Below are 18334 nucleotides of genomic sequence, written 5' to 3'. Positions count from 1 at the left end.
GACCTGTCTCTGTTTTCATAGTCAACAAGCGGTACATTGGGGAACTGTTGTGAGGTCGAAGTCAAAGTCAAAAACTGCATTATTCGATTTTGTTTCTTAAAAACCATAAAAGCACAGTAAAAAGAATAAAAAGTGACAAGCACATTTACATAAACATTAGTATTGTTCATCATCATCATACATTTTATACCAAATACGTTAATGTGATAAGAAGCAGCTCATATTATTTGCACAAGAATATTAGACCTAGTCAGTAAATATGAAAAATTAATTCATGGTGTTCCTATGTCTGATAATAGTTTTTAAAAATGACGACATAGCCAACACAATCTATTCGTTCTCTAGCATTTGAAGCCTCAAAAATGCTGTTCTGCATTGTCTAAGTCCCCACTTCTTTAAGATAGATATTAAAAATCTTCTCCTGAGTAAATCATAAAATTACAGAAAAGTATGTATTGTAACCATAGATTGGGTGAAAATATCATCGCACGTGCATGGTAACAGATTTTTAGACCATGAGTTAATCTCTGGGAATGTAACCATTCTAAAAAAGGATCCGGCATGGAAACGTGTTAGTAGCATGTGAGAGTAAGAAATTTGAACCTGTATCAAATAGGGTTGGATACCATGACATTGCAACATCAGGTGATTCTCCATGACTGAGGTATTTTCTTTTTCGGACAGCCAACGCTTGTTCTCTAAGTAATTTAAACAAGTTACTTTCAAGTTTTTCCTCGACATACTTTCTAGACAGTTTGGAAAATCAAAATATTCAGGATGACCGATGTCATACAATAGTTTTTTTTACATATTTAATCCTTAATATCCTCGCTACCCCCTCTAATTTGAGATAGTCTTTGATTACATCCATAATAAAATTTGTCTCAGCAGAGGACCACACCTTGTGCCACAATAAAAGGGGATTGACTTTGATATTATCAGATATGTAAGGCAGGCCGAGTTCCAGTTGTGAGGTAGCTTTGAGATGGGAATGTACTAAATCTGCATAATACACAGAACAAAGAGGATCATCACATTGTGGACCAGAATGTGGGCGATCCAATGTTCTCCCAGTAAATCTGTGACGTTTAGAGACATCGATCCATGGACTGAGCATCTTCATTGCAATTGAATTCAGGAGTATAAAGTTGGTGGAGCCCCTTACTAAGCAAAGGCTTTTTTTACCAGTAACTGCTACATTATCGCAGGCTCAAGACTGACAATCCTACTTGCATCTACTCACAAGAGAGTGCCTCCTGCTTATAGAGACACCCCAATGAAGGTCTTTCATAATATGACTGCAAGAGCTTATCTGTTTATCCTATTTCTTTTTCTCATGCATCTCTCTACCAAATTTGACAAATACATTTCTTGACTTTTTCAGTTCCAATAAAGTCTGGATTGTGTCCTACGCCTCCCAGCTACCCGACATGTGCCACTTTCCCCAGCCGGCCAATGAATGTGTGCACCACAGACCAGCAGTGCCCGGCAGATGAGAAGTGCTGTGAATATGGATGCAAGCTGGAGTGCAAGAAGCCCTTGCAAGGTACTTGACTTGAACAGCTTCTCCACGATGAGAAGCCTTGTATTCCAGAGACAGGCACTCTATGCTGATCTCTGAAAGTAAATTAAAGGCAGGAAGAGGAAAACACCAAGCCGCTTTAGAGTTTGGCTCGTGGATCTCCCATTTGCCGTTGTGGCCAATTCTGGTCCAGTGGCTTATAGAGTTCACCGCTTTACACTGGAATCCTAATGGGGTAACCCAGTCACTGTCCACAGACCTGGGTATCATATAGTACAGAAAACAAGTGGTCCTAGACTCTTTTTTTGTCATGCATTGAGATCAAAAACATTTGTAATTCCAATAGTTTTTTGCATGCATCAAATCAGCACAAGATAATTAATGTATGTAAAGTTTAAAAAAATGCACCTTAAGAAGGGAGAAAGGAGAAGGCACCCATTAATTCTTAGGAATGTATCTGTTTTATTCACAGAGCTATTGTTATTGATGAACTCATAAAAATGTTATAGAGTAGTTTAGGAGGTTGCTCCAAAGGGGGGGATGTGAAAGAGTAGTGCTCATGTCCGAAAGGAAAGAAAGTAGAGAGTCACAGAGTGAAGAAAGCTAAAAAAGGAGGTCATTACAACAATTATTACAATCCAAACTAAGTGCGGGTAACTTCAACACCAGTCAGTTATGGCCTGTCCATCATTTATTTCATTTTTGTTTTTTAAACCACTTTTCTAACATTGTAGAGAGGTATCATCTGTTGGTTGGACGGGATAATTGTGAGATATGGTACAGGCCCCAGTGGGGACGATTGTCGACATTTTGACCCCGCTTAATGCGTTTGAGGGTATTTTAACCTCCGCTTGTGGGTCTTCCCGAGGACAAGGGAAAGAAGGGGGAATCCTATTTTAGGTTCCTGTGGCTGAAACTGTTCACACCTCCCAGGAGAGGGTAATCCGCATCACAATTGCAGTGGAAATTGAAAAAATCATTGAGGGCATGTCCAAGGCCCAGTCATTAGACAGACGTAGTGTTACAGGTCATGAAGTTAAGTTCGTACACCAGGGGAACCAATTGTCCTAATAAATCTTTGTGAACTGCCCGGGGTCTACTTAGCTACACCCATGCCATTTAGTACCAGATTGTAAAGGCAGAAGCATTTTTGTGGTGAACATGTTGCTGTTTCTTCTTGGCATAGTATGCTTCTAACCATAGTATTCTTTTTTATGGAACCAGATTGATGCAGAAAAGGAAAGGATGAGTTTCAGAGGAACCTGTCCTATGAGAAAGAAACCAGCCTTGGGCTGGGAACTCAGATGGCAGGTCATGGAGCTGCCCTCCTCTCTGTACTGTCCATGAGCAGATATGACTGTCAGACATAAGGCGGTTCCGCCATTCTCTGTTTTGCTGGTGGTCATATGAGTGTTTGCCCAAACACCTCTGCTGTGGGTGGTGGTATATGGTGCTCTGCTTTTTAGTCCAAGTGAACAATTCAAAGCCCTTGTTACAAGTATAATACTGTTCCAATCTGGGCATTTCCCTTCTATAGTAAATACCAACTACCAACACTCCTGGGTCAAACCTCTCATGGTTTTAGTTGCAATTCTTGGAATCGGCAATAACCACAAAAATCAGTGCATTCACGAGTGTCCATGTCCTTATTGGTCTACCTTCATTCAACGCGCTCTACCCAGATACATCCTGCCATGGTTTCACTGGAGAATGTGTCTGTGGAAAATGTAACAAGTGTGGGTTTTCTCACATGCCTCATTATCCTGATTCGGACAGAATCTTTGGGATTCCCTTGACTCTGGGCCACAGAACTTGAAGAACGGCCCCATTCTGTGGATGAGCGGAAGAGCGGGAAGGTTCCCTCTGCTTTCTGTACTCTATCTATTCTACTGCAGAAAAGGGAGAGTCACCCAGTGTTGCCAAAAGGGTCAGGGTAGGATACAATTAAGACGACAAACAAACTTTCCTTTTGTGCACTCACCATACACTGGGGTCCAACGTTTGCTTATATAGAACAAATGGAAATGCATTAAACGATCATTAATACAGATTCTTTATTAATACATTCATGTGACAGATTACTTTTATTGTGATTTCTTTAATTATTCTTTTGGTATTGTGTGGATATGAATTTTAGCAATTGTGGATGTATTAGAAAATGACGGACTATGTGAAGCCCTTTTAACCCAATTACTTATGGATGTTTTTAAGGAAATGAATGTAAATACTTTTTGAGGATAATAAGTGTGACAGAGATTACTTCTATATATTTATATGTGGGAAAAGGTTTTTACAAACAAATCAGCATGAATTTCCATTTAGTACACTTCCATTTGTTTTACATAAGCAAACGTGGACCCCAGTGTTTCGAGGGTGCACAAAAGAGAGCTTTGCTTGCTGTCCTCTATCTATTCTGTGCATCCATGAATAACAAGAGCTGAATGGTAAATACTGGCCATGCAAATAATGTTTACAGAGATTGAAGCACATGCCTGAAAGGCACAAGGGCAGATTTACTAAGGGCTTGTGTTGTTCTTGCATCACGCCTGCCCTTGGCCGGGATATACCAAGCAACACAATCCACCTTGCGTTGCTCTGCATGGCTTAGTAAATCCAAAGTAACACAAGGCGCCCATTGTGCTGCTTGCGATACCTCGCTGCAGCCATGCATTCCAAGATTTACAGAGAGTTATGAACCTGGGATTGGTTAAAAATGACTTGCCTCACAGACACACGCTAAACAAGGAAAACTATCTTTATTTCCTGTCGTGACTTCAGAAAAATACCCCTGAAGATATATTTTTGCAGTAAGGTGTCCCTTCCGGCACAAAAACAATCCTGCCTGTGACATAGGCAGCCCTGCACCATGGCACAAAGGGTGCCTGCATTGGTGCTAAGCAGCTCACAGTGTGACAGCGCACGGAGGCAGCCCTGTTTTAGTTAGTATACATGGGGCATTTCTGCTGCTCTCTGCCTTTCACTCAGCGCAGCATGTTGCCTTGCTGCATTGCATGAAATATCGATACATCTGCCCCACAGCGCTTTAGCAAAGCCTTATCAGTGTTGCAGAAAGGGGAAAGCCCACCACCTAGTCTGAATAGCATGCCTGCAGATTTAACCTTTTTGATGTTATGTTACGTTATGGTATCTTATGTTATATTATGTTACCGCAACTTGTAAAGTGCAACAGCTGCCCCGGCAAAGGGGCGTCCCAGCTCTGACAGCAGAGCAACTGACACATGCGACAGATAGAAGGATTATGGTGTAAGGAAAAGGTGAGTCTTAATGGCCTTCCTGAATTCTAGATAATTGTTAAGGCCATGGATGAGTGCAGGAAATGTGTTCCAGAGGAGGGCCACTCTGCTTCAGAAGGAGCGGCCTCCAGCACGGTCTCGCTGTGTCTGGGGGACCACCACCAGGTGTTGACCCCGTGAGCGGAGGTGTCGTGAAGGGACATATGATGGGATAATGTTAGCCAGGATAGTGAGGGTGGATAATTTCAAGGCTTTGAAAGAGATACATAGAGCCTTGAATTCAATGTATCTGGCCACGGGTAACCAGTGAAGACAACAGATAGCGGCAGACACCAGGCAAGACCTGCGCAGACCCACCAGGGTTCTTGCAGCTGCATTCTGTGCCCTTTGTAGCCTCAGAATTTCAGCCTTGTTGGAACCCAGATATAGAGAGAAGGCAACAGGTCCCTGCCACCATTTTGGTTTGAACTCAGAAGTTGAGAGATGAGTCCAGCCTTACCCCCAGATTTTCTACTACTCGCTTGGGGGTGGGGGGGGGGGCACTACCAAGACTAGCGGGCCACCAGAGTTCACTCCACTGACCATTGTTCCTTCCCACCAGCAATACCTCCGACTTGCTGGCATTCAGCTGGAGACAGTTGGTGGTCATCCACTCGGCAACAGCAGCTAGGTTGCCCTGAAACTGAAGGGCATCCTGCTCCGCGTTGTCGAAGAGTGCCACCACCAACAGTGTATCGTCGTCGTAGGAGACCATGGTCAGTCCTCTGCTCTTGGCTACTGCAGCCAGGGGGTGGACATAAATATTAAATAATAGAGGGCTGAGAGAGGAACCATGTGCCACCCCTTGTTTAATGGGGTGTTCACCTGAGGCATACGCGGGCCGTTACCATGAATGACCTCTCGTGGAGGAATGAGACAAGCCACTCCAGGGCTGGGCCAATGATTCCCACCTCCTCCAGGCGTCGCAACAGTATGGCATGGGACACCGTATCAAAAGCGGCATAGAATCAGTGCTGACATTCGACAAGCGTCCAGTGCGGACCAGAGATGTTCCGTCACAGCCAGGAGAGCAGACTCTGTGCTGTGACCTGGTTGAAAGCCATTATGGGAGGGGCCCAGCATGTTGTTCCTGGTCAGAAAGTCCAATAGGAGGGAGTTGACATAGCGACTCCATGATCTTTGCCGCCAAGAGAGCAAAGAAATAGGGCGGTAGTTATCTGGTTTATCCGGGTCAAGAAAGGGTGTTTTGAGTACGGGTATCACTTTGGCCTGTTTCCATGCCCTGGGCACGACTTTCATGGCAAGGGACCCGTTTTTCACCTGGCTCAAGGAAGGTTGTATTGCGAGAAGCACTTTCCTAAATTGGTCTGATTTGAGCGGATCTGCAGGAGATCCTAACTTGATTTTTCTGCAAAGTGCTAGAAGCTGGCCAGCAGAGATCTCAGATTGGCAGAATGGCATCTAAAGTATTAGCCTTTTGCCAGCACCGTGCCATCTGCATGTTACTGTCTGTAGCCAGGAAGGACCTGTAGATGTTATCCACATTCCTTACAAAAAAGGTGGCAAGGTCCTCACACTGCTCATTGGACTTGATAATTGGCCCAGCGGTGGTGTGCCAGGATTGAAGGCTGGAGAGTATCAAGAAAATGCTCTCCGATGGATTGTCACTCTCTCGAATTTGAATGGCATAAAAAGCTGCTTGTGCCAATTGAATGGCCTTATGGTATCTTTTAATCGCCGCCCGGTAGATATGGTTTGCGGCGGCATTGAAGTCCCTTCTCCATATACACTCCAGCCTCTTACAGCCCTTGTGGAGATTGGCTAGTTCACCTTTATACCATGGTCCAGTTTTTGATTTGTGGTTAGTATACCATTTTTCAGGAATAAGGCTGTCTAATCCAGTCGGAGAACACCCTCTAGGCCTTATTGAGGTCGTCCGACAAACTAGGGCTGGCCGCCGAGAGGCAGGCGCCAAATTGCTCCATGTTCAACTTGTGGCAAGAGCGTTTGAGAGATGTCGTCCGGTCCTCACCCTGAGCCGGGATTATGTCCTGAAGTGACATAGGAACCAGAAAGTGATCTGTCCATACCATGGATGGGTAAAAGCACTGTAAGCAAGGGTGAGTACGTGAAGCCTGGGTCTAGCATGTGCCCAGCAATATGCATCGGAACCGGAACCAGTTGCACTAGCTGACATGCTGCAAGGTCAGCTGCAAAATTAGCCATGTCAGTGTCATCGTTATTGTCCATTTGAAGGTTTAAATCCCCCGTGAAGGTAAAGTTGGCGGTGTTAACTGCCAGTGTGCTGACCGTTCCTGCTAGGGCTTCGCTAAAGTCAGTGGATGGCTCAGGGGGCCGGTATACTAGGAACCCTGACAAGGTGTAATTTGGGCTCAGAGTAATCTTATAGTGTGCGCATTCGCATCTGGTTACTACTTGTTTTACCAAAATACAGGAGGAGCAGGATTTGAAAATGACGCAATGCCCCCCTTCAAGAAGCCCTGTTGCAAGTGAGAATACAGTAGCCTACAGGGAGCGCAAGGCCTGGCTCGGGCATTGTGGCATCCGAGAGCCATGTTTTGGCAAGGAACAGGATGTCCGGAGAGGTGTCCTCTAATAGGTCATAAACATCAGCATGGCGTTTGAGTAAGGAGCGACACTTTAGATTGAAAATGCTGAAGTGCTTCCTGGATGAGGGGAGGTGGCGGCGTGGAGATGGGATTGGTGCAGCATTGTAGCCACACTGTAGGCTCCAGAATGGGCCCTCCATAGTGTCCCCAGAGAGCTGCCTGTAGCTGTTCACTGAGGTCCCAATTTTTAAAAGATCATTCCGGGTGTAGATTTGCCTATCTCTATTGAAATGGCCAGGGTTTCTGGCGTCTGGTGAAAAACTGGTGCGGACGGGCGCAGGCGGGCTTGCCTTTGGCGCACCAACAGCCTCTTTTCACAGGGGCTGGTGTCAATTTTTGCAAGATAAGACCATTTCCTCAATCCTGGCACACCACCGCATATCCCTCCACACAAACAGCCGCCTAATGGCTGGTGGTGGACCGGAGAGGGATTGGCAGAATCTAGGCCTAGATGTAGGTAATTTTATTTTACCACTTCTTAAATACTGAATTTTACCGATTCGGTATTTAAGAAGTGGTAAAATAGAGGGGGGGGGGGGGATGTAGGTTTTACAGAATCGGTAAATACCGAATTGTTAAGATTCAGTATTTACCGATTCTGTAAATACCGATTCAGTAATGCCCATTGATTCCTATGGGCATTGAAGCCCATAGGAATCAATGAGCATTACCGAATCGGTATTTACCGATCTGGTAAATACCGATTCCAGCAAGGGTGCAGGGGGTGTCACTTTGACACCCTCTAGCACCCCAAATACAGGCATGTGTGCCATGTGGCACACCGACATGCCCTAATCGCATGTCTGTGTGTCACATTGCACAGGTGTGCATGCACAGATGTGCATGCACACCTGAATTCGGTATTTTACCACACAATAGGATTGTGTGGTAAAATACCGACTCTTAAGGGCCTGTGGCACTCTCAGGAGTGTCACCTACATATGGATTTACAGATTTGGTAAATATACCGATTCGGTATTTTACAGAATCGGTATATTTACCGAATCGGTAAAATTACCGATTCTTATAATAACATGCCCCCACATCTGAAAAAACTAATACCGGTCGGAAACGGCCGAAATCGTCCGTTTCCGACCGCGGCCGTTTCCGACCGGTATTAGGGCTCCTACATATGGCCCCAAGTCTCCAAACTGGGTATCGGTAAGTAAGCAGCAACTTTTAGGGCAAATGCGCAAATTATAAAAATACATTTTGCCATAGTAAAATTTCCAGATCAGGTCACAAACTTTAAAACCGATTTTTCAGGGCACTCGATGGCACACACAGATAAAAACAGACACAGCTTCCTACAACCGAGCTAGCCTCCGGCTTGTCAGTTTGGTGTTAATTTTTGGAAGACTAGACCGTCTCCACACCCAAAATGAAGGAGGAGCAAGGCACACCGTAGAACATCTGTATTGCTATTAATTATAAATCCACCTGGTAATCTACGTTGCAAACTTCTAACCCCTGGTATGACGACAGACTCAATGACGACAGGCGTTCGATGCGAATGGCAGAGCGCACCTGGAGAGCGGACCCCTCAGCACTGCACCTCAAAAGGCTCAAAAACAAGAGAAATGCCTACTTCAGGAAAATAAAGCGAACAAAATTGGACTTCTTCAGCCGGCAATTGGACCAAGCAAAAAACAGGCCAAGAAAACTCTTCGAACTAATCAAAACCCAAACAAAGGCACAACCCCTACAATCAAGTAGCACAACAAGCGACACCCCACACTGTGAAGACTTCTCTGCTTTCTTTAAGCTAAAGACTGACAACATAAGAAATGACCTCATCATGGATGTAAGCCGATTCCCCAACCACACAAGAATGGCTAACACTCAAACTAAAAACATGGCTTCCTGGCAGTACTTCGATACCTACTCGGAAGAAACAATACACAAACTGCTCTGCACCTTGAAGCCCTCTAACCACCACACAGACCCTCTACCTGCTAATGCTGTAAAAGACTTCATACCCTTGCTCCTCCCTCTCTGGACCAAAATCATCAACTGCTCCCTGCAACAAGGCCTCATTCCGGACTCCCTCAAGGTGGGGCAAGTCACACCTATACTCAAGAAACCTACAGCTGATCCGACTGACCTAAACAATTACAGACCCATCACCAATATCCCCACCCTGGCCAAACTGCTGGAGAAATGTGTCCAACTCCAACTAACAAGACACATTGACCAATTTGACCTCCTCAATTCTCATCAATCAGGATTCCGAGCGAAACATAGCACGGAAACAGCTATGACACACATAATTGATGACGCCCTCCAAATTCTTGATCGCAATGAGTCCTGTCTCCTCATCCTTCTTGACCTCTCGTCAGCATTTGACACGGTCAAACATGAGAACCTGCTGGAGCTGCTAAGCACTAGAATGGGTCTATCGGGAACGGTTCTCAAATGGTTTTCGTCCTTCCTACACAACCGGTCTCAGAAGTTCAAGATCGATAATGTGCTATCTTCACCTGTGCCTGCAGATCTAGGTGTTCCACAAGGATCCTCCCTCTCCCCCACTTTGTTCAACCTCGTCATGGAACCGCTCGCCACCTTGCTCCAAGCTTCTAATGTCCAATTCCATTTGTACGCCGACGACACACAACTGTACCTAAAGCTTCAATCTCCGGAAGATATCAAACATCTGAATTCCACGCTTATTAACACTCAATCTTGGCTAGCCGATAATCACCTCAAACTAAATGCTCTGAAAACTGAGTTCCTTCTCATCTCACCCCCGGCGAAAATTTCCACCACCCAAACATGGCTCAACAACCTAACAGCACTCAATTTCCAACCCACCATCGTGGACTCAGCGAAATCCCTAGGCATCACACTGGACGCCAAGCTCAACATGCAGCAACACATCAGCAAAGCCACAAAAGCAGCTAATTTCCAAATCAACACACTGAGGAAAATCAAACCCTTCCTCCCGACTGAAGACTTCCAAACTGCTGTACAAGCGTTAGTCATCCCTCGAATCGACTACGGAATTGTGACCCTCAGCGGACTCCCGCTATCCACAACAGCACCCTTAAGAGCCTCCCTGAACGCTGCCGCAAGACTCATTACTGGCTCAAGAAAACATTCGCATATTTCCCCAGATTTAAAGTCCCTAAAATGGCTGCCTTTTGAAGCCAGAATACAACTAAAAATTGCAGTTATGACACACGCGGCCGTGCACCACAATGCACCCAACTACCTCGCTCAAAAATTGTCCATATCAGGAGGTTCGAGGTCCAATAGAAGCTCAAAAAATCTACTCCTGAAACCCCGTAGATTCAGGAAAGAGAAAACCTACAAGCGCTCCTTCTCAGGAATGGCACCCAGGATCTGGAATGCGCTCCCGCCTGAAACTAGGCGTATCTCCTCCGCTGCACTCTTCAAGAAAGAGGTGAAAACCATCCTTCTGGCCAAGATCTCCTGAACCTTATAGGTGGTGGATCAGAGAATCTACATTGCCTTGTATCAATGCTCACCTTGTCCTTTGGCACTATACCTCTACTTGATGGTGACACTACTACGCTACTTTCTTCCTACCGACCAATATATGAGACACATTGGGTCACTGATTCACCCTCCCGATGCCCTCACTCAGTGCGCTCTCTATACTAAAACACTGGTATAAGCCTGCCACACACCCAAGGTGTACCGGAACACCTCTGTAATTGGGATCAATGACTTGTGCCGTTTTATTACCTGTTCACCTGACTGTATATTGATATGTTTTATGTATTTTATTATTATCCTTTCATGTTAGTGACTACTACATTGCTCCCATTACCTCTGTTCATTCCTACTGCCCCTACCCTGTCATTGTGAAGTGCTCTGATATCTGTAAGGATCTTGTTCGCGCTATATAAAACTTTGAATAAATAAATAAATAAATAAATAAAAGTATGCTTTTTCTTTAAATAATGCTTTCTTATTTGTGGTAAAAGTCCATGCACTCCTGACATCATTCTGACTTCTGTTTCAGATAAACTTGGATCCTGCCCGGCCTTCAACCGGTCCATCTGCCGGTTTGCCCGCCCCGCCCCTGCCGAATGCAGCAGCGACAGCCAGTGCCCAGGGACTCAGAGATGCTGTTGCCATGGAGCCTGCAGGATGGAATGCGCTGAGACAGGTGAGTAGACTTCAAGGGCTACTAGGGGACTGCAGTGAGACCCTTTGTAAGGGACCATGCCAGGAACAGCCTATATCACTCCCAACGTATGCATTACAGGGCACCATCAGTGAAGCCTCTCCCATTATATAGTGCCACAAGCAGTGGCACACTGAAAGGGGAGTAGGGAGGAGAGAGCATGCACTTCTCCACAGTACTGCTGATGCCTCTCCCCAGTGCTGGTGGCTATGAAGAGCACAGCTTAATCTGTGCCAATGGCTGCCGCTTGTCCTCAACAGCTGATAACCGTTAAAAGCATTGTGGCAGCAAGCCCAGTCACACAGATGTACGTTGAGCACATTTGCATTTTTCCCCTTTTAATTTCTACACCTTTCTGATGAAATAACTAAAAACATTTCTATTTCAAAAAAGCACATCGAGAAAAAATGACAGCCTTGTATTGTGAACCACAAGGAAGGAGATGCCATTTTCTCATGAACCTTCCCTCCGGTTGCTCAAGGGGGATGTACGACGGAAAAACACATTCCATTGTAACGCATGCCTTTACAAATTGAGCATTACAACGTGAATACTATTACTACACATACCCTTTACCACACATTGTTTTAACAATGATTATCCCTTTACCACGCATGCCTTTACAACTCATTCTGTTGTAAAAGCATGAATGTTGAAAGCATATGCATGGTAAATGTTTTCCCTGACCCCAGCCCTGAGCCCTAAAACCTGACTACGGCATGACCTCCCTTGGCCCCAGCACTCCGAAAAATTACCCTGCCCCCTTCCCAAAGCCCCTAAACTGGACCTCAGCGCAACCTCCTCTTGCCTGTAGTAGTTGGTGTCTATCAAAAAACTACCCAGCCCCAGCCCTAAGCCCTACAACTGGACCCCTGGAACAACCCCCCTGGCCGCCAGTCCTTAGATGAAAACCAGCCCTAGCGCAAAGCCCTAAAAGAGGCCCCTGGCACAAACGCCCAAGTCCTTAAAAATACTATCCTAAGCCCAAAGCCCTAAAGCCATACCCGGTCCTCAAAAAATAAACGGGTTATACCCCATTCCCCTTATCTCACAACAACGATGAGGTAGCTCTGCAAGGCTGGGGTGCAGGCCATAAAGAGGAAGTGGAAAGGTCTCTTTGTCTCCTCTGACAACACTGATTGCCACACAGGTGCCTTTACCACTGTTACCATCCATATGCCCTGACCACCTGAATGCCCTTACTATTCATACGTTTACAACGTAATTCGTTGTAAAGACATGCTTGGTAAAGGCATATGCATTTTGAAAATGCGTGGTAAAGGCTGTGCGTGGTAACGGTAGATGCATTGTAACAACTGCGTGGTAAAGGCTATGCGAGGTAACATCCACGTTGTAATGCCTGTTTCCCCTCAATGTCTAGCTGTGTGCACTGATTCTTAATGATTTGTGTGAAGTGCAGCTCAAAATGATGTGCAAGTGCTGCAATACCTGGACTATACCCACCTTGGCTTCAAAGAGGTCAGAACACCTTTCCACAGAAGGCAATGGCAACATTAGTGATAAGAAGGAGGTGCAAGAGCTGTAAGTGAGGCCTTAAAGTGCAAACACAACAGGATGTGCAGAGCCCACATGGACCTCAGTGGAAGCACATTTCTTAAGGCTTTGGAGTGAACACAGGTGGTGCAGCTGATCCTTATTTCAAGGGGGACCATGTCAGAGCAGAGGCAAGACCTCCATGCCTGCTAGGATCCAGCAAGGCAACCCTGGTTATGGTGAACACACTTTTGAACACCAGGTTATTAAGGACAATGGTGCATCCTGGGCATGGTCAGAGCTACAAATTCCACTGAGACCTCACCTGGAACACTCAACAATGCATTTAATTAAAGGCAAACTCAAACATGTAGAGTCTCAGTCTTTTAAAAAAAAAAATAGAGGAAAGACCTTTAAAACTGGTTTCAGATTTGTCAGTTTCATATGCAATTGCATAAGTGAGATCTGGAAAATATCTCATTTATATTGACTAGATGTTTAATGACACACCACCTATACATAACTGTGTTTTAACATGTTTCGATAAGACCCGGGATGTAGCATGAGAAAGCATGGACAGAGACAGGAGATGTGCATGTTGCTTTTATGTATGAGGACTGTGCACAACTTGTACAGGCTGTGTGTCCACAAATGAGAAAAACAATTAAAAGTTGAACTTTTAAGAAAACTGATTTAGTCAAGAAGAGATCTCAGTGCAAGAATGGTCTTAAAGAGTTTTAAATATTGACATTTTTAGCCACAGAGCTCTTGTGTGCTGAACATGAGATAGATGAATGGGATGAAAACACTGTCAGCAATTGGTTAGTTTAGACCCATAATGTATATACAGCAAAGATATTATCAATGAAGAGAAGCACATTGTTATTATGCACTCATGGCTTTATATCCTCTAGTTCATCTTGAGTGTGATTTCATGAGATGTCACTGACTGTAAATCATAATGGTGATGTAAAAGCCAGTGTATGGCATTAAAATAATCTTTACTGTTCCATGTAAGAGGAATTGCCTCGGAAAAAGACTAAAATGTTGACTTCGTTGCTTTTGCCTGATTCCTTGCTCTTTCCTGCCATGAGTTTGCTTTCCACCTCAAACCTAAACTCCTATGTATTCTTCTTACTCTGCAAAAAGTCATGATTTTATCATATGGGACTTCTTGAAGCATTGAGGTAACTGCACAGGTTTAGAGCATCTCTACTTGAAAAAAGTGGAATATTATGTGTGGTGAGTGACTACCCATCTTGAAGAACAAACACAATCCATAAACCGTGAACCACTAAAGTGACTAAATACTAGGCTCAACCGCCTAGAAGCAATAGTGCAGAATGTAAATGTAAATGTAAATGTATTGGCCTTTATATAGCGCACTACTTACCCGTAGGGTCCCAAGGCGCTTCGACCGCTGCGAAACCCTTCCTGGCTTCCTTGAGAGATGGTCCCTTAATGGGTATCTCCAGGGTGAGACCAGGCATCCCCGGCGGTCTGGTGGGGCCGTTAGTGAAGATGAGGCAAGCTAATGCCCAGAGTTGCCGAGTGTGATCGCTGATCAGAGTGGGCACCGAGGCGAGAGAATTATCGAGTCCGCTGTCCCTGGTCCAGAAACCTGCCGCGCCGGGAATCGAACCCTGGTCCCGGGTCGTCCTCTGCTCTCGGGTCTGCCGCCTCTAACCAGTGAGCCACACTACTTCACTTCACAGAACAGACAGGCTTAACTTAAAGGCAATGTGTAAAGTATTTGTGCAGTACCAAAACATTCATAAAGTCAAAAATGTAATTAGGGAAACTAAAGAAATGTTTTTTTAAGTTGTAAGTAGGATCAGCCCCAATATAAATAACGTACCAATGATAATCAGTAGTTGTAGTAAATCAGGACCTAGGTGTAATTTGATACTGACCCTAATGAAGTTTGGGTCAGTTACTTGTAAAGATCAGAGGTCCCCTGCTACTAATTTGAAGTTCACCTAGGCATGGAAAGACATACTGTAGAGTTCCTAGGGCAACTTTATTCTATGTTTAAAAATTCATAATGCAAATGTTTTCAAAAGAAGATACAGTCACTCAATGTACAAAAATATACATTGTGTTTTATTAAATATTTTCCATATTAATATCCTATTATACTGATTTTGACAGAGAAATTACTATATCATACTGCATGCATACTGCACTCATTCACATACCCATACATACAGATCATATATTTAATTACATTCTTTGGAAAACATTCTTAACTTTTGATTTGTAAGAACTGTGAACGGGTGATGATACAACATCCAATTATTAATCACAATGAGCTATACAGACAAAGAATGTACCAATAAAAGAGATGTGGCCGCAATTCATCTACGTCCGTTTCGGCAGATGTCTGCCTCCTTCAGGAATGCCACTTTCCAAGCATTTCTCCAGTAGAGTTATAATGCCTGACAAAGGGTAGAGAGTATTCTGAAAAAGGAGCTAATAACTTCATGTGCCGGTCCAGTTGAAAGGAGAGTTTTGGGATCCTGAGCATATATCCACTGTGAGGTTGAAATAATGCTCATGATAGGTGTAATGATGCCAATATGTGAAGGCTTTTTTAATTGTAACCTGGTCCTGAATAAAAACATATAGTGGGGAGCGATGAGTTGTGTGCTCCAGTTAAAAAGCTGAGTGTTTCACAATAGGAGGGTAATCCTTGTTATGAAGATCACTGTGTCCCCAGCTCGGGCTTCTGTTTAACATAATGCGGTCCCTCTTGTATACGGATACGAGGAAATTTGAGTCAGTTACACCATCTAGGGTAATCCTTGCCAAAGACTGTACTTTTTCACCTTAGTCATTCAAGTCCCAATCCAACACAGGAGTATCCATCTAAAGCCCCTCGGGATCTCAGAGGAGGCCCTTAGAGACGTGTATGGTGTCAAGCAGAGACCAACAGCAGAATAAAGTTCAGGTACACATGCCGGTAAGCTGGGCAAATTCATGAAAGGCCTCTTGTAGCTTGTTGTGTCCTTGTATCCTGAACAGGAGGTCAGCCTACTGTCCCTTGGAGTCAACTTATTTGTTCCAGGTACAAGAGGGAGAAGGCCCAGTCCATCAGGGCTCCTGTCACAGTCAGAGCTAGTCCAGTTGTCTTCTGTATTTCCTCAAATCCAGAAAGTCTTTTAAAGTCAGTATCTGTAGGTGCTGCACTTATGTTTGGCATTAGCTATTGGGTGAGAATGACTACTGGGCCCGCACTAAACAACGGGGTAAAGGTTCCTGGAGCAAGCCGTACCCATTTTGATTATTTTCATGATGAGAAAAGTGTTTGGCCACATCAAACTTGAGGTCTGAGTACTGGAGGTCTACTATTGCAATCCTAGTGTTCTCCCACTCCATTTCTAACACTAAAAACCAGTATGGAGCAGCCACTGTACCCCCAAATAAACCCAGAGACAGGCATCTGGTTAAAAAAAAGTAGGGTTTTCCAAAAACCAGGCAGCGGATGCACAAAAGTTATTTTGATATACTATTTCCATTCCTTTCAAGTGTGCCTCCAGTGTTATATGTGAAACCCAGAGACAGAAGTCTGGTGGGACAAAAGAGGTCTTCAACAGTGGATTCGTAAGAATTATCCTAGCATCCTGTTCTCTGTGCTACAAAGTGTTATATGTAAACAAAGCAAACTGAAGCAGGCTTTGACACTCAAGCATTATTTGACTCTATCATCAAAAAGGATCCCCGCCCTGCGTATTTTGTGAAGATCTGAGGAGTCATCTTTGCCCCATGAGGTCAGTCTGTTGTTTACTCCGGAGAAGCATTTTATGCCCCTTTCCCACCCATTCAAACACTAATTGCTGGTTGCCTTGAGTGGGATTTAAAATTTAGCCTCAAGGAACTTCTGGCAGAAAAGGTATCTTTCAAAAACGTACTTTCCTCAATATTTATTACGACTCTGCCTTCATCATTGAATTGGATTTTCAAAAACTATTAAAATAGTTGTTTAGTTAGTTTTCTCGCTTATTTCACTTCTGAGATACACTATTAGAACAATACATTGTACTCTGGTTTTCTAAATAGGATAGCTAGGCCGGTCACGGTAGAAAATAGTTTTCGGTGATAGGCACTCTAAGGACATGTTAACATTAATGTTCTACCTGTCCTACTCATAAATAGTACCATGTACCCTCCGTTATGGGCCACAAGGCCCACATAAAGGAGACTAATTAATATTTGAACATGAGGTTTTGACCTGCTGAATGGGTTTATTTTGACAGGTAAAATTGCAGTTTTTTACATTGCTACTTTCAGGCTACACTGGTAGACCTGAAGTCATGTTTACACTGCACCTGTAGTGAGTGGCACAATAGGGGCTCCAGTCCATTCTTCACATTTAACTTACAGACCCTGAACACATTTTGTACCACTTACTAGGGGATTAAAGGTAAGTTAAATATACTAATTAAGACATTTTCTGTTTAACCATGTTTAAAGGGGGAGCACAGGCACTTCAGCAATGTTTACCAGGGTTCAAGTGCACAGAGGTCTAACACCAGAAAAATATAGGCTACAACAAAAAGCGAAAAATCAGGGGTGATCACGCAAAAGGTGCGTTTCCTGCACCGATCATGGTCTATGTTTTAAACAATAATGTAGAAAATAGTACTAAAGCATAGTGCAGTAACAAACACACTTTTTCTCAGTTTCAGCGAAACTAGGAACATGTCCACCAAAACCCCGCGATTGCAAGCTACCACTGCCTGTTCAACAGTGCAAGGACGACAGTGGCTGCAAAGGCAAACAGAAATGCTGCTCTCAGTGTGGAATGCAGTGCACTGACCCTATTGGTATGTCATTTATTCATTTTGTATATTTTTGTGTAACACTATGGCGCCAATATGCATTAGTGCTTGCTACATGAAACAGAAAGGGGTACAGCCTACAATACTAAAATAAAGATAATCAAATAATTACAGTTGAGACAAGGCAACATTGAAAGTACAAGCTAGCAGTGCAGCCTTCTACTGATATAATCATTGCAAATATTTACTGACTTAATCTTGTTTGAATTCCATCACCGAGGACTCTATGTTCCACTACATGTCCCTTTTTGACTGTGTGACATCACAATGAGACTATGAGTTCAGGGGTCACCAGTGTGCTTCTTTTTGCCTGAGAATGCCGGCCACTTCCTTTTCCAGGATGATGCAAAACTGCCTATTATGTAGTGAGAGGCATGGACTTTTTTTACATGTACCCCTGTGGAAGAACTGCATATTGGCTCTCTTATGTTAAGGTCTGC

General features: G+C 44.1%; 1 protein-coding gene across 1 annotated transcript in view; it reads left to right on the top strand.

Moving 5' to 3' along the window:
- LOC147709680 (uncharacterized) overlaps window positions 1-18334 on the top strand; it is a 237182-nt gene that overhangs the window by 182621 nt on the left and 36227 nt on the right. The window contains exons 18-20 of the mRNA XM_086928192.1: window positions 1385-1546; window positions 11395-11541; window positions 17736-17879. Coding sequence (XP_086784318.1) covers window positions 1385-1546; window positions 11395-11541; window positions 17736-17879 — 453 coding nt within the window. The remainder of the gene's footprint in view (window positions 1-1384; window positions 1547-11394; window positions 11542-17735; window positions 17880-18334) is intronic.

Source organism: Lissotriton vulgaris, chromosome 6 (assembly GCF_964263255.1).
Source record: "Lissotriton vulgaris chromosome 6, aLisVul1.2, whole genome shotgun sequence".
NCBI lineage: Eukaryota > Metazoa > Chordata > Amphibia > Caudata > Salamandridae > Lissotriton > Lissotriton vulgaris.
The sequence above is the reverse complement of the archived record's forward strand: the minus strand, read 5'-3'. Positions and strand labels throughout refer to the sequence as shown.